At 41.1% G+C, this 25202-nt stretch overlaps 1 protein-coding gene across 2 annotated transcripts in view; it reads left to right on the forward strand.

Annotated features, from left to right (window-relative positions):
* Nucleotides 1-25202, forward strand: part of GABRB3 (gamma-aminobutyric acid type A receptor subunit beta3) — a 225932-nt gene that overhangs the window by 181874 nt on the left and 18856 nt on the right. For both annotated transcript variants that reach the window (XM_054451579.2, XM_054451578.2), the window contains exons 5-7: nucleotides 5365-5447; nucleotides 8334-8471; nucleotides 21046-21198. In XM_054451579.2, coding sequence (XP_054307554.1) covers nucleotides 5365-5447; nucleotides 8334-8471; nucleotides 21046-21198 — 374 coding nt within the window. The remainder of the gene's footprint in view (nucleotides 1-5364; nucleotides 5448-8333; nucleotides 8472-21045; nucleotides 21199-25202) is intronic.

Consider the following 25202-nt stretch of genomic DNA (forward strand, 5'->3'; position numbering starts at 1 on the left):
TCTAATGAGAATATTATGAATGATATATATGCCTATAATATGTGTGAGTATCAATATTTATATCTCTGTGTACATAAACTTATCAACCTTATTGCTCTTCATTCAAAACAAGATTCTCATTTCCTGAGTAGGCCTTTAAAAGTTGAATATATTTTGTATGTTTAAGGTAAAAGAGGTAATATAGATGTAGCAGAGCATAGCGTTCAAACTGCCTGGATCTGAATGCCGCATCTGCCTTCCAGTGGCATTGGAAACGTGGTCAAGCTGCTTACTATTTCCAAACCTTGGTTCACTCATCTGCACAATGGACATAATAATAACAATACCTCTATAATATGGTTGTTGTGAGAGTAAACACGTGTGTATTAAAGTACTTGGCACAGAACTGGGCACTGAGCAACTGCTCAACTGGTGTTCCATAAAGTACAGATATGACTGGTGGTTGTCCTGGGCACTGAGATGATGAATTAGCACCATCCCTGTAACGTTGTCCAGTTCTCTAGTCCTCAGTCCTCTGTCTCTTTGTCGACTTTTTTGTTTGTTTTTTCTCTCTACTTTCAGCATTCTCAAAGTATGACGTAAAGAAAGGATATATTGGACACAGGCATGTCTTCTGTCACTTGACCATTATCTTCCTCTGCTTCTCTATCAGAAACATACCTTGTAGTCGCAGAGACCCTAAGCACTGCTGTCTCTCAATCAGAAAACAAAAAATAAACAACCGAAAGAAAAAAAAGGAACCTACTGAAGAGTAATACTGAGAGAGCCTCACCCAGTCCTATTGGATTCCGATTGCTGAGCTTCACCACTATTCATTAGGAATAACAGTGGAATTCTCAGATCACAGAGGGCTGGAGAAGGTGGCACTAGATGTTGGTTAAATTATTCTGTCAGAATGAAAAATATATATATTTATTAGGGAAAATATAAAACCATGTGTGTGAGTGTTGGGGATTACACAAGTGGAGCCCAGATGTCACTGTGGCCTATCTGCCCTTGTTGATCTCCGTGCACTAGGCTTGAACTCTCAGTTCTACCATCTGTGAAATGCCTCAACCCTTCTGTAACCCTTCTCAACCTTAACGCAACTCCTGCACAAGCTTTGAGAAGCTGCTCCCTGGAGAGGTGGAGCACACATTCGATGATTTCTGCAACGTCCCAGGGTCGATTCACTCAAAAGGCCCACTCTCCCAGCCTGTGATGAGTTTAGCCAACTTGGATGAGGATTTTGTGGCTCAGGGAGGGGCATGCTCCTGCTCCACAGCCTACTTCATCGCTCTGTTCCCCACCTCTACTCTCTCTCTTTTTGCCTTTTTATCCCAGCTGTTCAGCTATTTCTTCTATCTTGATGGTTACCTTTTGTAGCATGAGCAAGAGCAAGCTCATGTGCCTCACTCTTCACTCTGAGAGGGTTTTCTGAGTATTTCTTCCAAATAAAGAAAAGTAGTGAGTAGATGTGTCTACCTTATTCCTCACATAAAAAGAAAAAAGTGGCTCCATTTTTTTTATTGTAAATTGACAATGTATAATTGTATAGATTGATGGGTTCTGTGAAGAGGGAGTTGTGTGGCAGAAAAATGTATGGGGCACAAAATGATGTTACGATTTGTGAATCTAATGTGAAATAATTAAATCAAGCTAGTTAACATATCCATCACCTCAAATTATTAACATTTTTTTGTGACAAGAACATTTGAAGTTTACTTAGCAATTTGAAATGTACAACACTCTACTGCTAATTATATTCACCATGTTGTGCAATAGAACACACAAAAAGAGAAAACATGTTCTCCCTGTTTGAAATTGTCTACCCTTTGCTCATCACCTCCCCATTTTCCCTCCTCCAGCTTCTGCCACCACCATTCTACTCTCTACCTACTTCTGTAAGTTCATTGTTTTAATTCCACAAATAAGTGAAAACGTGATATTTGTCTTTCTGGGCCTGACTTATTTCACTTAGCATAATGTTCTCCAATTCCATCAATGTTGTCACAAATTTCAGAATTTCCTTCTTCTCTCTCTCTCTCTCTCTGGTTTTTTTTTTTTTTTTTTTTTGGAGATGGAGTCTCACTCACTTTGTCTCCCAGGCTGGAGTGCAGTGGTCCCATCTCAGCTCACTGAAATGGGGCTACATTTTATAGCCAGCATTATAACAGAATGAGAAAACCTGGACAGCTACTGTACTTGGATTACTTGGTGGGAAAAGGGCATGCTGTCACCAATTCGTCTAGCCTCAGGTTCCCCTTCTCCCTCCAATAATGTGACCACTGCACATGGTGTCCCCGGACAATTTGGGCATGTTTATGTGTGTGTATGCTTGTGTGTCTGTGTGTGTGTGTGTGTGTTAGGGGTGGTTTGAAAAGTGAGTAAGAAAACAGTAAAAAACAGTAATTTTAATCATTGACTCAGTTCAAGTGAATAGGTACCAAAATATATAAGAAAATTAAGCCAGGTGCGGTGGCTCACGCCTGTAATCCCAGCACTTTGGGGGACCAAGACGGGTGGATCGGGGTCAGGAGATCGAGACCATCCTGGCTAACACGGTGAAACCCCGTCTCTACTAAAAATGCAAAAAAATTAGCTGGGCGTGGTGGCAGGCGCCGGGCGTGGTGGCAGGCGCCTGTAGTCCCACCTACTTGGGAGGCTGAGGCAGGAGAATGGTGTGAATCCGGGAGATGGAGCTTGCAGTGAGCCAAGATTGCGCCACTGCACTCAAGCCTGGGCGACAGAGCAAGACTCCGTATCAAAAAAAAAAACCAAAAAAAAACCCACAAAATTTAAAAATTTGAACATTGTCAGTGAAGGTTCTTTTCTTCTTCATAAAGATTCATAATTTTAGCAGAACTCTATTCTAATTTTGCATTATAGGCATCTTGTGTGGATATTGGGTTGTCAATCTGCCATAACACATGCCAGAGTTGAAAGGTGTGAGTCTGGAACTTCAGTTGGCTAGAATGTTAAATGCTGTAGAAAAATATGCCAAAGAGCTATGTGTTGATTTGGGATCACAGAATGTAATGCACTCCTTGACTTCAAGGATAAGGGGAAGTGTTATGACATTTGGAAGGAACACACTTTCACCATTGGTATGGATTTTATTGATGATGTCTGCATGGTGCATGCATGCCATTTGCATAAAAAATTAAGCATTGACCTGTTTGCTAAATATGTTGGCATTATCCCTCACTGCTTCTCTCAATCATTGGAAAGTAGAATGTTGCTCAACCTGCTTCTTTAACCAGATGCTAATAGAAGGACATACTTTACTCCATTATTTCCTTATCACCTGCGTTTAGGGTAAATGACACAAGTCCATCAGTATTGGCACATGTCTAGTGTTTTACAGATGTTTGGGTTAGGATCTGTTGGTAAGAGTCGGGCTTGCTCATTACCTGCAACATTAGTAGGTTTGTTGTGACTATTCATAATGAAGATCATTCAGAAAAAGCTCAACATTGGGCTTCAAGAAAGATGAAACCTGAAGGACAGCTGGGGATTGAAGGTGACTCTAGGGATCTCAGGAGAAAGCATTCTCACATTTTCATTCTTACTCCCCATCACTGAATGGGCATAGCCAGGACTGCCAGTTACACAACTCCTGCACAGGCTTTCAGAAGCTGCTCCCTGGAGAGGTGGAGCACACATTCAGCAAGGCCACCCGCTGTGGCCTGGGGCACAGCTACGACTGCATCCTTTACTCGCTGCACCTTCTCTCCATCTATGATGCTTTCTCATCCTTTGCTTTCCAGTTTGAAAACAGCTTCACAAGCCTGTAAACCATGGCCTTGCAGATGCACTTCCACTCTTATCTTTACTGTTCAATTCATTCCTATGGAAGAGAGTCTCTTTAGCTCCACTCTGCCTTTCAACTCAGGCCATGTCATGTATCTCTCACCCGCTAATGGCTTGCTGTCTTTGACTCAGGGACCCACCCCAGTCCAGTCGCCTTTGACAGTGGTGGGGAAAGGGTGGTGTTCTAGAGATATATAGTGTAAAATATAATGACCCTAATAGTTGCGTTTTCAAAGAAGCAGCTGTGAGTAAGTTGGTCTCCCTAAGAGAAGGCTGCAGGCAGAGTAGGAGATGGACTTGACATTTCTAGAAGTATTGTTTCTCAGTGTAGGGTTGGCTTAACCATTGCGTGGTGGAGCCTTAACTGCTTTTGGGAAGTAATTATTTCCATGGCTTTAGCTGGCCCCAAGAGAACTTAACCCACCCAATTTTGGTTCATAATTGATAAAATAGGAGCCAAATATTCATTTTGAAAAGATAGATGATCACACAGTAAAAAAATTTCTGTAATAGCAGAATCCAGCCCAACAGACAACTATAACAAAATAGAAAGAAGCAGAGGTGAGGTTTAGAGTTCCAAAGTGCATCTGTAGCTACTTTACCACTTCCCGTGGAAAGTCAAAGACCTCAGTCTTAATCTAATTGGTGGTGTCCCACACATAGGCTCTGTCTGTACTACAGAGGCTAGAGAGCCTATAGACAAGAAGAGAAACAAAAATTGAAGGTAAGAACTTCCTTGGAAACCCCTTTCTCTGCCACTGATTATCCAAAGTCAATAAGACATAGTAAGGTTTTTGGTACAATATGGTGACTATAGCTAATAACAAAGTGCTGTATACTCAAAAATTGCAAGAGGGTAGATTTTGCCTTTTCGTCACACACAAAAAGAGCTAAATAGGTGATACAGGCCAGGCGCGGTGGCTCACGCCTGTAATCCCAGCACTTTGGGAGGCCGAGACAGGCGGATCATGAGGTCAGGAGATCGAGACCATCCTGGCTAACACGGTGAAACCCCGTCTCTAGTAAAAAATACAAAAAAATTAGCTGGGCGTGGTGGCGGGTGCCTGTAGTCCCAGCTACTCGGGAGTCTGAGGCAGAAGAATGGTGTGAACCCAGGAGGTGGAGCTTGCAGTGATCTGAGATCACACCACTGCACTCCAGCCTGGGCGACAGAGCAAGACTCCGATCAAAAAAAAAAAACAATAGGTGATACAATACATTTGTTAATTACCTGAATTTAACTATTTCACAGCGTATACATATTTCAAAACATCATGCTGTATATTACAAATATATACAATTTTTATGTCAATCAAAAAATAAATGATTAAAAATATATAATAAAATAAAGTTTTGTATTTTTTTTTCTTAATAAATCTGGTCTATATTATGCTGAAAAGAGTTTCTTATTTACTCAAGTTTCTCTCTATATATAGTGAACAATGTTTAGCTAGGTGTACTTTGGGCAGGATTCCCATGGGGGGCTTACTCTAAGTTGTTTATCTAGGAGCAGTCTCCCTGATACATTTCTCAGCCCTTCTTTAATATCTTCCCTCACCCTGTGTATTTCAGAATCACCACGACAGCAGCATGCATGATGGACCTCAGGAGATACCCCCTGGACGAGCAGAACTGCACTCTGGAAATTGAAAGCTGTGTGTATCCGTATCTGTGTTTCTTTCTCCTCCTATTTGTACTTTTGATCCTTTTGTCATTATTTAGCATCTTTTTTCAAGGCATCCATAATTTTTTTGACATAGAAAGAGGGGAAGACACAGAGAGAGAAAGACAGAGAGAGAGAGACTCAGTATAAAAGAGTTCTTCATTCTAATCTGATTAAGAGAGTCTGTTTGCTGTGCTGAAATAGAAGAAAACAAATGCCCCTCATTTCGGTCCATTCAGTGAGAGGAGAGCAAACACCGAGATGCTATTTTCCTACAATATGCTTCATCATGCATGAGTGGCTGCACTGCTGGGACCCTGGGCGGTCAGAGTAAAACTCATTTCCCATCAGGAACTCGGCTTTACAAGCAGGCTATTTCTGCATCTCGGCAATTTTCTTCAATTTGAGTAGTATTCAGATGCTTTATTGATAATTCAGCATTGAGTACTCCTATATGAGAGATGAGAGCTGCAACCATAACATCTAACAATGTCCCTCCTGCTACCTAAACTACACCTCCTGGCATATCAGGATATGGTTTTTGTTGTTGCTTATCTTGGCCTATTATGAACTGGTTTGTAACTAGTCTCAATTGGATTTAGGCTTGTCAATATTTATACTGAATTTTAGGGGGATAAATGACTTTGACTTTGCAGTCCCACTTGATACAATTGTGGTAAGAAGCGAATGTCTTTGTGAATGAACATATTGAGAAACTGCACTGGTGGTAGGCTAGTGTAGATCCTGGGTGGGGCTGGCCCCACGGTGCCCCTCACTTCCACCCTACATCACTGTTGTGTTTTCCGAGAGCTGTGCTTTTACAGAAGAAGAAAGACATAAAGCCATGTCAAGTGATGCATAGTTGAATTCTCTGGGGATGTTTACCTTAGAGGACAGAAGGCTCAGGGGAAAGATGATTTCCCAGTATTTGAAGGATGATCTTAAGAAGTTAACTGGCTTCAGTGTGGCCAGAGAGCACAACTCCGGTGAGGGCACAACTCCAGTGGAGGAAGTTTCAGGAAGGCCAATTTGGAATCTAAGTAAGGCAGCAGCTCCTATTTCAACTGTCAGCTCACACAGTGCATGACTCCTGAGAGAGAGGACTCTGCCGCTGTGGTGTATGGGCAGTGGTGTATGATGAGCAGGAAGATCTGCTGTAGAAGAGGTTCTTTCCATGTGTGAGGTCCCTTCTCTGCAGAGAATCATGGTTTAATCATTTGAGTAGAAGAAGGGATTCTCCTGATTTTCTTCTGGTCTGACTACACATGTCTCCATATTGGGAATAGATAAAAGAAAAATGGTGTCTTTATTTCCACACTTGAGGGCAAATTTGTCAACCCAAAGTTTATCCAACAAATACTTACTGGACATTAACTCTATGTAGGCACGGTTGTAAGCACAGGGATATTTAGAGATGACAGACAAAACACCTGCCTTTGTGGAGCTTGTAATCCACAAAAGACGGGAAACCATTAGACCAAAATCAAATAGTGGTAGTGCTTTGAAGAAAGTAAAGTCTGATAAAAGCATAGTGAGTGATTGCGAGGTTGCCTGTGAGATGGAATGCCAGGAAAGGCTTCTGCAAAAGGTTTTATTTCAGCCAAGATGCAAATGTGGGAAAGAATGAGCTGTGTGAAGATCTGGAGGTGTGTCTCTGCACAGGACCCAGGAGCCCTGGGCAGAGCACGCTGGTCTGAGCTGCAATAAGAGACCAGCGAGGCCTGGCTGGGTGAATGAGAAAGGAGGGCTGAAGGCCCAGGGGTCAGGCCTGTAGGTTCTTGAGGTTCTTGTAAGGAGTTTGTACTTGTTTTGCTATTAATAATTTCACTAGGAAGCATTTGCAGGTTTTAAGCAGAGTCTGCCACTTACCATGTGGAAAGATGCATGTTTTATTAAAGAGAGGACAGTAGGTAGGACCAGGAAGGTGGCATTAGCTGTGGGGAGCGACTCCTCCCCACCCTACAGCTTTGGTCCATTTGTTTGACTAACATTAAATATTGAGTGAATATTTTTTCTTATATTTTATGTTCAAATTAAAAAGTCTTTTATATTGAGATAATATTGTTCTCCCAATCTCTGCTTTAAATGATCTTATTGACAAAGTTGACCTAATGTTTTAGGAGACTCCTGGGTGTTACAAGTAAGAATGGACTTATTGCCCCACTTACTCATTCTCAAGAAGCCATGATTAATCACCCTGTAAATATGAGCACTGTGCTAAAGCTGGATTTGGAGCTATAATCCAGCTAACGACCACTGTTCTTTCTGATGAGACCACCTGTGCCCATCTCTAAGGGTCAGGAATATCCCAAGAACAGGCATTTCTAAGCTTGGCAAACTTCGTGGCCAGGAAGAACTGATAAAACCATCCAAATATGCCAAGGAGAACATTCCTTTTGCTCTGAGCTTACCTCATGTAATCAACCACTGATTGGTGAAATTCACCTTCAGTATTTGAGCTTTGAACTCTCTCAAAAGCTCTTGAGAGGAGTATGCCTTTCTGGAATTCTTCATACTTCAATTCTCATTCTCTTAAAACTATCTTATTCATTGCAGTTGAGATACATTTTAAATTCATCTCTGTGTGGTGTCTGGGTCAGCTCTGAAGTTACAGTTCGCAAATAGAACTCTGGTCAGAGCACCCATTCTCCCCAGCTTCTCGACTCTTCAATACCAGCCTGGTACAAATAAAATGGTGGCGGCAACATGAGAATATTGGAAAGTTAGTTCTTTGATGACAGTTCCCCTAGACAAGCACATTAAGCAAATCTACTCAAAATATAGCAGAGCTGCAACCTCCATGTTAATGATAGCTTATTTAGCCGTGCATTTATACGAAGTGGTGATGTTTGCTGTCTCCCTGCTTCTCTCTTGGCAGATGGCTACACCACGGATGACATTGAATTTTACTGGCGAGGCGGGGACAAGGCTGTTACCGGAGTGGAAAGGATTGAGCTCCCGCAGTTCTCCATCGTGGAGCACCGTCTGGTCTCGAGGAATGTTGTCTTCGCCACAGGTGAGTCCTGCATCCACTTATAGTCTCTTCAGGGGCACTGGCTCCATGGGTGTGACTAGAGTGACAAAATATGCTGCCACAGACTCACAGCACAGGATCATCCGAAGGAGTGCTGTTATCATTCACACATCACACACACACCCCTCCTCTCTGTATCTAAAGGAGAGTGATAGGCTTTGATGGGGAGGAAGGCTCACCTGAGAAGAAGATGCTCTCTGGGACTGGTTATTGAAAAGACTGAGGATGAATTTCACCAATCAATGTTTGATAACATAAGAATCTCCCATCCTTGGGCAGACAACAGGTCATTGATGACCTTGGAGGCAGGAAGGAAGAGGAAGGAAAGAGGATGACCAGAAGAGGTAGGTGCTGTTCTCCTCCCAAGAGTAAGCTGCCTTCGCTCCACTGGGGTTAGCAGCCAGCCTTGGTGGTCCAGGAACTTGTGCCAACTCCATTCCGCTTTGCCCCATTAGACGTGGTCATCTTCTCCTGATGTTACCTGATGAAGGTTGCCTTAGCCTGGGTTTCCTTGTCATCTTTATATCAACTGCCCAAAGATTGAGACGGCGTCTTCTGCTCCTCAGTCTGTTCTTGCACAGGTTTTACTAAATTACCAAATGTATATTTTGCAGTATGCAGTGCTGACTGTGCTTTCTGAATGCTGTGCATTGTAATTGGTATAATAAATGAAAGTGCTTTGTGAAATGTAAAGCATTACAGAGACCACCAACTCTGGGTTGAAATGCTAAGTGAAGGCAGAGCTGTCCATGTAGCTTGAACAAAGAGTGCATAAAAATTGACCCCAGTCCTGTGATGACAACCATGAAGCCAGTGAATCGGTTGAATGCTCCTGACCCATGGCCACCAGCTTCGCTTTCATGTGGCTAGCTCCGACTCATTCTTAGGCTTCATCTGATGCTACTTCCTCTGGGAAGCCTTTTCAACCTGCTTGACCCCTCACAGCCCCCCAGGCTGGAGTAAGTGGCTGGGGTGCATCTCCACAGGGCAGTACTGACCACCTTCCCGCTCTGCTCACAGCTCACAGCGCCTGCATCTGCAAGGGCACACCTCCCTGAGGAGGAACCTGCGTCAGTCATGCATGGTTCATCCTCTCCCCAACCCCATCTTGAGTAGTGCCCAATGTGTCCTGGGTGTGTGGCAGTTGTCACTGAGTAAGTAATTGATCAGTCAAGGTCACCAGCAATGTTCCCTCCTCTCCACCCCAGCCCCTAAGAGCCAAAGTACATGATAAGTAGATGTAAAAGCCTGAATTTTTAAGACACCAATCAGGTCCTTTTTTAATGCAGTGCTACTTTATCCTCCGCCTCAAGAGGTCTTGCAGATGTCCCTGCATTCTCCGGAGAAGACGCACTGAGAGGTTTACCTCAGGGAGAAATGAGGGCCAGCAGGAACATGGGCTTATCATTAAGAAATAGTGTCCACAACCAAGAATGTTGGCCTGTGAGGCATTGAAAAAAATGATATATTACTTCTAAAACTGGGTTTCAAAGTGTTCCATGCCCTGAGTGGTATGAGCTAAAGGTCTGCTCAGAACAGAGGCTAGTATACTCAGTGTGGAGTAATCCTGCCCATGCAGCCTTTGCCTAGAAAGTTGCAGAGATGGCCATGAGGGTGCTGCTATGAGGATTTCTTACTGCATTTTCATGCAGTCTCATTAGAAAGCCGGGTGAGGTGTTTGTAGAGGGTATGCTGCTTCCATGGGGGACCACAGCCACTTAGAATGACTTCCTGAATCCACTAACTTGAAAGCACTTAGAACCACCTTTTTCCAGGTGCAATCCCTGTCTTTCTTTTCAGTCTGTATGTGGTAGAACATATCCTAAAAATGTCTGGAGAAAATAGGCACTACAGGTATGTGGCAGAACACTTAAACTATTCACAGACCCATGGGGCTATCAGAATGCAGTATCATGTCTTCCTTCCAGCACATACCGAGTCCTGCATTTACTGGGTGTAGCGCAAGAGCTCCGCATCAGTCAGTTACAAAACCTCCCAACTTTCAAAAGCTTGCACTTTAAAGTTATTCTAATTCACCTATGCATGAAGAAATGGCATAAGTTGCAGTGTTCTAAAGATATTTTAATATTAAATGTTTTCCTAATTTATTTTCGTTTCCACAAGTATTCTGAATTAATAAGGATGTGACTAGTAAAGAAGATTGAAGGACTTTCTAGCCTGAGAGAATATTCCCGAAAAAAGGGATTAGAGGCTGGGCACAGTGATTCACACCTGTAATCCCAACGCTTTGGGAGATCAAGGCAAGAGGGTCACTTGAGGCCAAGGGTTCCTGCCCAGCCTGTGAAACACAGTGAGACCTCATCACTATAAAAAATAAAAGATGTAGTCAGGCCACGGTGGCAGCATCTGTGGTCCCAGCTATTCAGGAGGCTGAAGTGGGAGGATTGCTTGAACCCAGGAGTTTGAGGCTGCAGTGAGCTATGATTGTACCTCTGCAGTCCAGCCTGCAAGATGCTGTCTCCCCAGAAAAAGGATGTGGGGGGAGCTAGAAAAGAACAAACACTCTGGAAGTTTATTAGGACCAGACTGTGATGTCACCAGGCGGTAGAAATTTTTCAGCTCCCCTATAATCTTATGGGACCCTGTCCATTGACCTACAGGTCATTGTGAGGGGCACGACTGTAACTTGTTTTTCTCCCCCTGCAGATGACTTTGTGATTTTTCTCTTTGTTTTTGGTTTTCATGGGCATTATTATGATGTACCAAGTTGCAGCTTTCTCTGTGATTATTCTTCTGGAGTTTTTTTGTTTGTTTTTTTGTTTGTTTGTTTGTTTTTTTCAGACAAAGTCTCACTCCATCACACAGGCTGGAGTGCAGTGGCATGATCTCCTCTCACAGCAACCTCTGCCTCCTGGGTTCAAGCAATTCTCCTGCCTCAGCCTCCCTAGTAGCTGGAATTGCAAGCACATGCCACCACGCCTGGCTAAATTTTGTATTTTTAATAGAGACGGGGTTTCGCCGTGTTGGCCAGGCTGGTCTCCAACTCCTGACCTCAAGTGATCTGCCTGCCTCAGCCTCCCAAAGTGCTGGGATTGCAGTTGTGAGTCACTGCACCTGGCCCTTCTTAGAGTTTATGGACCTTCTTGAGTCTCTGGTTGGATGTGTGTCAGAGCTTGGAGCATCACTGGCCATCATCTCTTCAAGGGCTGCCTCTGCCCCATTTTCTCTTCTTCTAGAACCCCAATTACACACGTATCCGATCTTATCATCATATCCTGTCTATCTTGCTCATTTCTTTCTGTATGCTGCATTTCATTTTATTCTCAAGCTTCATGCTGGAAATGCTCTTTTGGTGTATCTTTTAGAGAGGATCTATGCTTGCTTCTACTAGACAGCTGGACGCATTAGCAATCTAGGATAAGCTTCATCTACTTTCTAGGGTATGAGTAATTCTGAGTTCAGGCTCAGTCTTTGAACATGCATAAGTCTGTCTGGTTTATCTGTACATCTTGAGCAAAACTCTCTGTGTAAGTATAACCAACCCAAGCTGTAGGAGATTTAACGTGGCCCTCTTCTTGATGGCCTCTGTGTCCAGTGCCTGCCCCCTTAGCCCCCTGAGTCTTGGATGTTCTAATTGGGTTCTCATCTTTCCCTTATGAAAACTGCAGGTATATGAAACATGGAGCTCTTCCCTCTGTTTTCTTTCTCTCCCACATCTTGATACAGATTTTTTACTGGCTTTTTATCTCTCCATTTAAATCTCTCCAGATTTAAATAAATCCTCAAGCAGATTTATTTAAATTCTGTCCATTTTTTCCAGTCATTTTCAGTAGATTCTATAATACCCGAACCCATGTTTTATTTTTCACTCCTCTTTATATTTTTCAGAAAAGTTTCCAGTTGTTTCGATATGTAATTCTTATTTAGTTTGCACTACTAATACATGAGTGTAAAAAAGAAGAAAATTTAGGAAACCTTTTTTAAAATTTCATTTCAGGAAATTCTGTATTTTTCTGAAAACATTATAAAGAGGAAACATTTATCCAGAATACTCTGTTGTTGAAGAAAGCACTATAAAGCTCAGTCAGGATATTTGAGCCTTTGGCTGTAACAGTTACAAGCTGTGAAAACGTGAGCAAAGCACTTGCATAACAGACAGATACAGGATCAGGTTAAAAGAAATACTGAATTAAATTTATTTCAACAAACATTCAGCTAAAAATCAAAGAGCTCCTCAAATATCACTGTGAACACACTGATCAACAGTTTGAAACTTCAGCTTTGTACTGGCCTTGAAAATGTGTCCCGCTCACCAGCAAAATGTGGGATATACAGTTTTTGCCAAATCTGAAATTTACTCGTAACTTCAGAGTTGTCTTTGAACGGAAAGATTGAGATTTTCGCAAGATATGTGGAGAACAGATGATTTAATATGCTTCTTTAATTTTGTGATGTTTGTCTTTCTCTTCCTTTTTTTCTTTGGTACATTTGGACAGTGATATATTCTGACTTTATTTCAAAATACTTTGGCTGAGATTGGAAGAAAAAGAGAAGGATGCAAAATGAATAATGATGAGACATTTCAGTTAAGATATGTGAATTTTCTTTTTTTCAAATATCAGTTTTCAAAATACTGCTTTATTTTCTTATTAATGATCATGACAAATTATAAATTTTTTTAAAAGTCCACCTGTCACACTGTTTGTAAATACATGCACTCAGCTTTCTCTTTAAGAGTCCATTTGTGAACTCCAGGCTTTAGTCTGCTTAACTAAAGCCTGGGATCCAATTATTGCCCATTCAGTCTATAAATACTATCTACTAGAGGTATAGAAAAGATAGATGAAACATTAAAAGGAAGAATTACCATCTGTCTTTTATTTGTAATTTCATTTGACCTTAAATTCCAGAGAAAAATTTCTATTTCTTTTCTCCCCATTGACTTTTGTTACAGGGATACTTAGAGACAATTCACCTGTGCTTCCTAGCCAGTTACAACCCCTAATCTCTCAGTCCAAAATGCTGGACCAGAGCGTGCTCACTCCCAGGGCCAAGGCAGCGCTTAACTGATTCTCTTTTTGCTGTGACGTCACTTTTTATAAGGGCTCCTGACATATGAAACATGTCTCATTACAGAAGACAGACTTCTTCAGAAATTCATTGCTTTAATCTTTTTTGCAAAAAGAGTTTTTAACTACCTTCATCCTTTTGAATTGCCTTTAAGACCTCCAGCAAAAATTTAAAACTGTGCTTAATGGTGAAAGCCCTGATTACAGAATCATGAACGGAGAAGGCACCAAAGTAGGAGAAAAAGAAAAGAAAGAAGGAACTTGTATTTATTGAGTGTGTACTTTGGGTCAGATAGCGTGTCTTATAGTTGATGTGAATTTGGTTGCCAGTAAAAATACATGTAGTAAACATTTTTTTTTCCTTATAATGGATCTATTGAGATACAATTCACATACCATACAATTCACCCATTTAAAGGGCACAGTCAGTGGTGTTTAGTATATTTGCAGAGTTGTCCAACCATGACCAAAATCGATTTTAGAATATTTTTATCACCCCAAAAAGAAGCCCTGTATCCATTAGCAGTCTCTTCCCATTTCTCCCAACCCTAGACAACCACTAATCTAGTTTCTGCTTCTATGGATTTGTCTCTTCAGTACATTTCATATCAGTGGAATCATTTGTGTGGTCTTTCGTGTCTGGTCTTTCACTTGCATGACGTTTTCAAGGTTCATCCATGTTGTGCCATGAGTCAGTACTTCATTCCTTTTTATTGCCAAAAGAATATACTGCATTTTCTTTATCTGTTCATCAGCTGATGAACATTTGGCTTGTCTCCCCTTTGGGCTACTAGCTATAAGGCTATGAACATTCAAGTATAAGTTTTAGTGTAGATATATGTTTTAATTTCTTTTAGGAAATTAACTCATATACTTAGGAGTGGAATTCCTGGGTCATACAGGGTAACATCCTTTTGAGGAACTATCAGACTATTTTCTAAAGTGATGGCCTGATAATATTCCTACCGGAAGTATAGGAGGGTTCCAATTTCTCCATATTCTCACCAACACTAGTTATTTTCTGTCTTTTTTATTGTGGCCATAGGGTATGGTGTGGTATCTCATTGTGGTCTTGACATGCATTTCCCTAATGACTAAATGATGTTGACCATCTTTTCATTCGCTGTTTTGGCTGTTTCTCTGTCTTTGGAAAAATATCTATTCAAAGCCTCTTCCCAGTTAAACAAATTCAGTTATTTGTCTTTTTTGTAAGCATTCTTTTCTTTGAGACAGGGTCTTAGTCTGTCGCCCAGGCTGGAGTGCAGTGGCACAGTCTTGGCTCACTGCAGCCTCAATCTCCTGGGCTCATGCGATGCTCTCATCTCAAACTCCTAAGTACCTAGGACTATAGGCGTGTACCACCATGCCCAGCTAATTTTTGTATTTTTTTGTAAAGATGGAGTCTCACTATTTTGCCCAGGCTGGTCTTGAACTCCTGGGTTTAAGCAATCCTCCCGCCCTGGCCTCCCAAAGTGCTGAGATTGCAGGCATGAGCCACCCAACCGGCCACATACTTTATGTATTTTGGATATAAGTTCCTTATCAGATATATGATTTGCAAATATTTTCTCCCATTCTGTAGGTTGTCTTAACGGTACGCTTTGGAGCATAACTGTTTTTAATTTTTATGAAATATAATGTAATGTTTTGCCACTTATGGTATTCTTGCCTTGATTTTACACACAAGGAAAGAGAGGATAGTAACCTTCTCAAAAAGCAGTATCCCAAATAACGGAGAGGCTGGATTTTTCAAACAAACATCCGTGTTCTTTGCTGCACTGTTATATGGTTCAATGCTGGTTTTTCTGTGGAGGATTAGAAAGGACTCATTGTCTGGTTGAGACAATATTTGAAACAATTTTTTTTAAAACCCCAATCCCATTTTTCTTCTCTCTCTTTTCTCTTTCACATATTTCCTTTTCTTAATGGGGTTTTTCAACATATAATAAGGTGACTAGTAATGCGAGTAAGAATTAGAAACACTATTTTTAATTTTAGGCTGCATTATAAAGTAAAAGCTAGATAATAAATGAATCATATAGCATGATAATGGGCCCAGAACGGCTCTAAGTGAGAGCTCACAAAGCTTCCCAGGCTGCAGTGGGAGTGCCCCACCATGGCAGCTTGATGGGAAGAGGAGCACGTGATAAGTGAGCTCTGCTGCAGTTGCTGAAATACCAGCTTATTAGTTCACAGATGCATTTGAGTGGCTCTTAGCACTCTACAAAGCTGGCATGACCTTCTGTGTTCACATTTTTAATGAGTTCTTCAAAAATATTAATGCCTAGAGAATGATATAAATTCAGGCTGAATTAGAGATCCAGAGCTGTGTTTTTGGCATAATGGTAACTGCATCTGGGGAGAAAGGGCTGGGATCAGCATCTTCACTAGGTAGTTTTGCCAAGGAATCCCTGCCTTGGAACAATGCACTTGTGCCCAGGGACTGTGCCTCTATCTGTTGGCTCAGCATCTGCCTGGGGACCTGACCACATCTGCATTGGCACACAGATATTAGGGCTTTGGCGCATTTCAGCTGTAAATTCAAGCTTCTGTTTCATTTTAAAGGGGATGTCTTAGTGCAGCTGACTGATTACTTCTCAACTTTAAATTATTAGCCACTAGCTGTGATCACTTGGGAGTTTTCCACATAGATACCGCATATTTCGTGGCATTCCATCCTGCCAGTGTAAGGACCTTGTCTACCGGAGCTACAAAAATACTTTTATGTACTCTTTAAGATACACATCAAATGGCAAAAGCCTTTGCCTAGCAGAATAGATCTACCATGTCAGATAATTCTTGGGTTGACTAACATTCTGAGGTCTCTGTCTCATGGCATCTTGAATAGCTCTGCTGGGTCCGTTACCTTGAAAGCTCTCCTTCATCCCTGCCTGAAGGAATCCTATTCAACCATGAATGTCTCATACACCAGAGGTGCATACAACGTGAAACCTCTCCTAAATCACTTCGCCATGTGCCCTAGCATATTTTTATACCTCCAGGATAGTGCATGCCACAGCTTTATGGAGGCCAGTTCTGAATGAATCTGTCTGACATGGGTCAGGAGCTATAAATAGTTGGGAAGGTAAACTGTGCTCTTATTCACCTTCGTTGTTTGCCCCACTTACTGTTTCCACCTCAGAGACTAGGATGTGTGCGCCATGCGCCGAATACTGGAACATTTTGCTGATTGGAAATGGCATTTTCCTTTTTTTTTTTTTGAGATGGAGTCTCGCTCTGTCGCCAGGCTGGAGTGCAGTAGCTCAATTTTGGCTCACTGCAACCTCCTCCTCCCAGGTTGAAGCGATCTCCTGCCTCAGCCTCTTGAGTGCTGGGATTACAGGCACATGCCACCACGCCCAGCTAATTTTTGTATTTTTAGTAGAGCCAGGGTTTCACCATGTTGGCCAGGATGGTCTCGATCTCCTGATCTCGTGATTCACCTGCCTTGACCTCCCAAAGGCATTCTACTTTTAACAAATAGAATGTGTTTGCTAAACAAATGCAAAAGAAAATGGTATATTTTCTTACTTCCAAATTCTGTGTCAGTGAGTATCTTGGCGAATTTCCAGAGATTAATGTGTTTTTGAAATCAGTTTCGTATTCTCTTCTTCAAGATCCCTAATGATCGTCCAAGTGTTTGTTTGACTGTACAGTCATGGCATTGCATGGGTGTCAGTAGTGGTTTCTGCCCACAGTTTCCCTGAAGATGTATTTTGGAAAATGTTTAAGAAAGTTGACTTGGCAAATGGAAAGTTGGAGGATATAGTAAATTGCATTATCATTCAAAAATATTTGCTGCTCTTCTCTGGGAGACGATTAAACATTCCTATTCTCCTGACATAAAAGTTGGCAATGAGACTTGCTCTGGCCACAGAAATATGATGGGAAGTATGTATAGCTCTTCTACCAGAGGCCAACAGTGTTGCAGACAGAGGGAGCTAAGTGGATATATTTTTTATAAGAAAAATTTTTGTTACAAAATACTGAGATTTGGGAGCTGTTTGTTATTGTAGCATAAGCCAACATGTCCTGACTGATGCAGAGACTGTTCCATGTATGGTGGATTATAGTAAGATTTACCTGAAGCAAAGAGAAGCAAATAAGTGCTAAGAAAGGTCTTAGGTTGCCATGAAATTGCAAATTAAGAGCCAATATTGAAGTTACTTCAGTAAAGATATTGAAGTTGCCATGGGATTTCAAGCTACAATTCAATAAGGATGTTGAGCATTTTGTGTATTAAGCTCAACTAAAGAGTCACATAAAGAAACTAAATACTCCTATTTTCATTCATTCAGCATTCAGAAGTATTTATTCATAACCTATGATGGTTTTGACATTTACCTAGGCATTGTAGTATATAAAAAAAATTACCTCACAAATTCTTCCCTGGGGACTGTATAGCTTATTAAGGAAGATCTTACCTTGGTAAATGTTTATAATTATAATAATATGAGTGAGAAAAAAATTCAAGAGGGTGATTACTTACATTTGGAAGGAGGAAAAAGAAAGGATTCATGGAAGATGGGGCTTTGACCAAGACCTTGAGGTATGGATAAGGAAAGGCAAGTCTTCAAAACTGGGATGTGAGTCAGCAGAGGCAGGAAATAGAGATGAGTATTTCGAGGCAGTGAGAACCTCTTTGACTAAAAAATGTTATGCTTAATGCAGAAACATGGTGGAAAATAAAACTGAAGTTAATTTGGGAAAAGATGGAGAAACTGAAATTCCTGGATGCGTGTTTTGATGTTTGTGGGAAGCAATGAGCCGTAGAAGATTTTGAGTGTGGCATGACAGTGAGCATCATTTCCATGTTTCCTGAATGTGCCCAAGTCGCGCAAGGCCCAGAGCCAGGAGGGCGAGGCCCGTGAGGAGGGTCTGGCCCCCGTGCATGGTGCGTCAGGCCCATGATCCACATTTACAAGAAACGGAGTCTAAAAACAACAGAACTGTGTGAAATGTATATGAAGGGAAGCCTCATTCTACTGATGGTGTTGGAGAAACCGGTTTGCTGTTTGTAGAACCAAAATCCACGTATGTTTTCACCTCATGTCAAACACTGAAATAATTGCCAACCCTCAAAATAGGCTTGCAGGTAGATCTGTATTGTGAACTTACCTAAGGCTAAACACAAGTTTTAACAATCACAAGGGAAAAAGTGAAATGGATAGAAGTAATTGCATACAAAAAGTTAGGGAGCTGTATGTCCTCCACTCAAAGCCATTACAAGGTTTACAACAGCAACTGGGAAAATGCTTGCAGAGAATACAAGCAAGGATTAGCATATAAAGTCTTTCAATGAAAAGGTAAAAACCATCAGAGGAAACAAATGAGAAAAATAAATGAGTAATCAGATAACTTATAAGATTAAATACAGAGAACAAACAAACATTTAGGAAGTATTCAATTTTCAAAAAAGTAATTGAAAGGACAAGGTTTTCCCAAGGGATTTAGCAAAAACTATTTATAAGAGATAATGTATAATATTGTCATATTTGCAAGGTGCGCTAGGCACTTTTATTAATCTGCTGATAGTGGCAGTGGCATACATTGGTTTGATACATTTGCAAAGTAATTTGACAATATTTATCAAAAGCTTTAACCCTTGGCCTAACAATCCCTCCTTTGGCATATTCATCCTCAAGAAATAAGTCTAAATATGGAAAACCGGCTCTGCACAAATATATCCTTAGGAGTACTATTTATAGTTTTATAAAAATTGAAAACACCTAAATCTACAGCATTCAGGAATTTGTATTTATAGAGTCATTGTGTTGATATTTGATGGATCATTAAGAAGAATCAACAATTGTGTTTACAAATAATTTGTAGCAACTCTAAAAATTATTATGCTATGATGACATGTGATGTATGCATTTGATCAGAGCTGTGTGAGAGAAATTCTATATAGACGCACACAAAGACTGGAGGAAATTTCTGAGTCTGTCAGCCTTGAAGTGCTGGGTATGTTTGGTGATTTCTTTTCTCTTTTATATAATCCTGGCTGCAAATGTGGTTGATGCTAAGGTAGGAGGCCTAGAGATAAAATCGTTCATCTCCTGCATAATGGTAGTAGTCATACGAGTGAATCAGACTGCCAAAGAGAAGAATCTAGGGACAGACACAGAAAGGGATGTGGAATAAAGCCTGAAGAATGCATATATTTAGGGGCAGGAGGAGAATAGGAGCCTTCCAGGCTTGGAGTAGGAGAAGATGAGGAAAGGTGAGGCCTCTTGGAGTTTAGGGTGTGGGCAGCTTCAGAAAGAAGGCACCTGCTAGTGTGGGGGAGCAATCAGAGGAGCTGATTAGAGAGGGTAACTGGGTTCTCACTGGCTGGCCCTCGGGCAGCTCCATCAGAATCCAGAAAACAAGGAGTGGGAGGATTGGAACTGAGAAAGTGGCCTATTGAAACAAACAGGGGGAAACAAAGGCCACACTTGCCTTGCTCTAAGAAAAACAAAATAGGCCGGGTGCAGTGGCTCACGCCTGTAATCCCAGCACTTTGGGAGGCCGAGGTGGGTGGATCACAAGGTCAGGAGTTCAAGACCAGTCTGGCCAATATGGTGAAACCCTGTCTCTACTAAAAATACAAAAAAAAAAAAAAACTAACTGGGTGTAGTGGCGCGCACCTGTAGTCCCAGCTACTCGGGAGGCTGAGGCAAGAGAATCGCCTGAACCAGGGAGGTGGAGGTTGCAGTGAGCCAAGATCGTGCCACTGCCCTCCAGCCTAGGGACAGAGCGAGACTCCATCTCAAAAAAAAAAAATAAAAAGAAAGGAAAACAAAATAAGACAGAAAAGGCAAATATAGCGCTGAATGTGGCATATTTTCTCACTCTGTCGTGGTGGTGGTGGTAGGACTCCAAAATGTGTTGAGTGGAATGTTCATATCCGAGAATTAACACTGGGACTCGTGGGCAAGAAAGCAGACTGGTGCTCCTTTGAGGCTCTCATTAATGCCTCTTCTGTGGCCGAAGCAGAAGCCCTCAGTGTGTACCGCTGCTTTCTCCGGGACTGGACTTGCTTCTCTGCCTCTCTCATTCTTAGGGTGCCCCTGAGCTAGCCCAGTCACTCTAGAGGCAATGCCTCCAACATCTGTGTTCAGGGCTGGACTCCAGGTGGGCTGAAAAGACAACTGGTAAAAGCCTTTCTTGCCTAGTAAAGCCTTGAGCCACATCTCCCCTGTCTATAAGGAAGAAGGGGATAATCATTCATTAAAGAATAAACAAGGTATTTGGTATTTTTCTGGATTCTAAGCTAAAAACTAATACGTTTTTCCAAGTTCTCAACTGAGCGTTTAGCCTTAGAAGAGCATCCTCATCACTATCTTATAAATAGACTGAAAAGCACCCCCCTCCTCATTCTTCTATAAATACCGCTAGCAGACAGAAGCAAACTGCTTGGTGGTGGGTCACCCCTTTATTCACAGACTTTTCCATTGCATGTTGTTGAACTATGGAAGTCAAAGCAAACTCTTTAGTCTGCCGTGTTGTTTCTCCAGTGTAATATCCTTGTCTGTTTCCCTTAGGTGCCTATCCTCGACTGTCACTGAGCTTTCGGTTGAAGAGGAACATTGGATACTTCATTCTTCAGACTTATATGCCCTCTATACTGATAACGATTCTGTCGTGGGTGTCCTTCTGGATCAATTATGATGCATCTGCTGCTAGAGTTGCCCTTGGTATGTGCTATTTTTAAGTGATATTTAAATGTAAAGTAACCGTATCATTACAGTATTCAGAGAGTTCAAAGGCTGTAGTTCAACTACCATTTGTTGACAGCGTGACACAAGCATTGCCCGTATAGTCACTTTTTATTTTGAAACACTAATTTCACGCACGATTCCCTTGATGTGTTAATTTAATTATAAGGCTCAAATGTGAATTTTCATGTCCATGAAAGGGAAAATATGCTTGCAGAATATTTGCATGATAAAACTATTTTTGACACTAATTTTAAAGCAAGGATTAACATCTCCTGTTCAAAATTATTCCATGGCCCAGAAAGAAGACTTGAGTAATTGTGCATTCTTCTTTTTTAAGTCAGAAAAATAGTCAAATATTACATCATAGAATTGGAATTACACAATTTAATGAGCATTAAAATATGGAATTCAATTCTGAATGATTCCCAAAGGCTCTAGTGATCTTTTCTGACCATTGGTTATTTGACAACTGGATTATTAGCTGATGTACAATATGTATTATAGGTTCCAATATTATTTTTAGCATTTTGATTATTAAGGGAAGGCTTATATTTTCAGAAACATTATTCTCTATTCAGCTGATTAATATGAAACTGCATAGAAAAAATAATTATTTAAATACATTTACATAAGTACAGAGCTGATGCAATCTGCAATCCATCCCTTTGGATAGGGTTGAATTTATTTCCTGAAAGTGAAAGTGTCAATAGTGCTTATGAAAATTGATGGAAAAGAATTATCAACACATTATCTGGCAAAGTACCTTACAAAAAAATATTAGAATTCAGGGTTCCAGTTATCCCTTCTTTCCTGTTCTTTTGTTTTTTTTTGAGACAGAGTCTCAGTCTGTCACCCAAGCTGGAGTACAGTGGCACAATTACGATTATGGTTCACTGCAGCCTCAACCTCCTGAACTCAAGTGATCCTCTCAACTCTACCTCCTGGATAGTGGGGACAACAGGCACACACCACCACACTTGGCTAATTTTTAAATTTTTTGTAGAGATGGGGTTTCGCCATGTTTCCCAGACTGGTCTTGAACTCTTGGCCTCAAGCGATCTGCCCACCTCAGCCTCCCAGAGTGCTAGGAGTATAGGCGTAAGCCACCACACCCAGCCCTTTTTCTACTTTTCCCAGGACTTTAAATTGAATGACATGTTTTCTTTTCTAATAAAATGTAAGTACATGTGTGTATCTGGATGACAAACATGTGACTTGCATAGTTGTAATCAAGATCAGATTTATTTCCCAGGAAATAACACATAATTATGACTTGAGAAAATCAGGTAGCTATTCCTAAGGGTGTTAAGTGGATAAGAAAAGCACTCTATGAAGAGTAAAGCTGCAAAAAACTGAAAGTGCTGGTTTAATTGTTAGTATTTCTAATAGACATCATAAGCACAGTTCTCTAAAATAAAAAAATCTCCAGGACTTTTCTACAGCCTGCGGATCTTCCCCAGTAATGTCAGTCTTTATGTAGCTTTTACTTTAAAAATATGTATATTACTAGATTACTCTTTGTTAAACTCTTTTTTTCACTTGGAAAATTTAGAGATACATTTGTAGGGGCAGATCTAAATTATGCAGAGCTGTTAGCTTATACAATTTCAAGCACCCCCTTTTAAGAAAAATAATATGAAATATACAAACACAAAGTTGCTGGGACCCCTCCCCAAGCCTAGAAGAGGCCTATGAAAGTGGAGACCGACCTGAAGCATCTGCTACAGAGAATTTGCCGTCACTGCCATAATTAGTGAAATATGAGTACCAAGGAATCATGATTATCTGATATCACAAGGGGTGGGGTGTACTGAAAATGTGCATATCTGAATTTTCCAGCCATTACATTCTGTCCCTCCCTAATTGTAAAGTATTGCCTTCTATAGTATTAAATCGTTAATACCCCAGAAGTGAGTTAATTCAACCCAATTTCATTAAGGTATATGAAAGTAGATTCCACTTTTTCTTCATGACAGCATTATTAATATAAACAAACCATGCGTCTGTGGCTTTGCTGGGATGAAGGCATGGGCTGGCTAGGGTTGCTGAGGCTTCAACATTGGAGGATTGATGCTTGTGCTCTGGGAGGCAAGCATGAGAGCCAGAGTGAAGGGGATATTCACTAGAGTTAGGATGACCCCTAGGTCAAGAGGGCAGCTGTGATCTTAGGGTTGTGGGTCTGGCCAGACAAGAACCCAACAGATCCAGCTCTCAGAGTGTGACACCTGCACATGCATTCCCTCTGTCCCTCCTGCCAATACAAGACTGAGTCTAGATCTACAGTCACTGGGAAATGTCAGTTGGTGAATTCAGAAAAAGTATGACGCAGTGTCAGGAGCACTGAGTGTCATCATCATCATCATCATCATCATCATCATCATCATCATCATCACCATCAGTGCAACAGCCAGGATTAATAAAGGCTGAAAATTATCACATAGTTAGGTGCCACATTTTCTGCTAAAGCCGTTCATGTAGTTTTCTGTTCTGGAGAAGATTCACAGCACAGTACGAAGTATTACTGCTCCAGTTTTACAGAGCACAAAAATGAAATACGGAGAAGCTAAGTAACTGGTACGAAGTCATATAATTACCAAGTTTCAGAAGAAAGATTTCAATCCAGTTAGTCTGACTTCCAGACCTTCTCCCTTAACTACTGCATATAATTCCTAAAGTGTCAGTAAAACTACAGTAAAGAGTTATATGGTCTACTATGTTGTAAAAGCCATGGATTTTTTTAAGAAAAGAAAAAAGCTAACCAAACATTATTATGAACTCTTATTATTGAGGAATCCCTCATAACCATTAAGATGCTACTGAGCTCCATAGGATACAGCTATAGTTTGGAGGGCTTTCATTGGAGAAATCCCCCTTCCTGCCACCCCTTCCCAAGCACCTAGTCTTGTAGCACAGCTTTGAAATGCTCACAGTGCTTTTTGCATTCATCCTAAGGGACTGCATTGTGATCAATACACATTGCTTCTAAATGCATGATAAAAGGTGCTGCCTCTGCACAGGCAGGGCGGGTGGGGCTCGGCAGAGGCCTCTATTGAGGGCTCACCGTTGGGCTCTGGGCGCTGTTGGACCTGGACTCAACGTGGGAGGACTCAGGGCCTGTTCTGCTGGCTCTTCAGACAGCCGTGCTCCTCGGCTGCTCTGTGGGCTTCAGCATGATATGCTTCTGCTGCCCAGGGTCTGACCATCAGATACATTGAACTGTTAGCGTTAACGACCACCAAACTTTAAAGTGGGAAGTTGTAATTAGATGGCCTCCCTCAAAACCCTCAGTGAATACAGGTTGGGTGTCCCTTATCCAAAATGCCTGGGACCAGAAGTGTTTTGAAAATCAGATTTTTTTCTAATTTTGGAGTATCTGCATTATACTTACAGTTTGAGCATCCCTAATCCAAAAATCCAAAATCTGAAATGCTCCAATTAGCATTTCCTTTGAGCACCATGCAGGCGCTCAAAACTTTCCAGATTTTGGAACATTTCAGATTTTGGATTTTTAGGTTAGAGATGCTCAATCTGCAAAAGTACTGATACTTCTAAAGGTAAAAATGTATACTGATAAAATTTAGGCCAGATTATTTTTATCATGAGGAGGAGAAACAAAATATTTTGATTAAATAATGCAAAGAAATTATATTTTTACTTTATATTCATTTTTATAAATACAGCTTTCAAATACAATATTTCATACATAATCTAAATGACAAATAGGTTGAGGCTAGCAATTTACAGAAAGACTTACAAGCCTGGTGAACGTACAAAAAAACACGAAAGCCACCACCCAGCCATTTCCTGTACTGCAGTTGGATGATTTCCCTTTAGAGAGCAGAAGGTCAAGGCAAGGCCAGGAAGCCTAGAGGCTACCGAAGAATGATTTTTCTGTAATGATGATAGTCATATGATTATTTGTTGTTAGTGTTAACAGTGCCAGTTACTATTTATTGGCACATCAGAGCTTTTCAGACATT

This window comes from Pongo pygmaeus, chromosome 16 (genome assembly GCF_028885625.2).
Source record: "Pongo pygmaeus isolate AG05252 chromosome 16, NHGRI_mPonPyg2-v2.0_pri, whole genome shotgun sequence".
Classification (NCBI taxonomy): domain Eukaryota; kingdom Metazoa; phylum Chordata; class Mammalia; order Primates; family Hominidae; genus Pongo; species Pongo pygmaeus.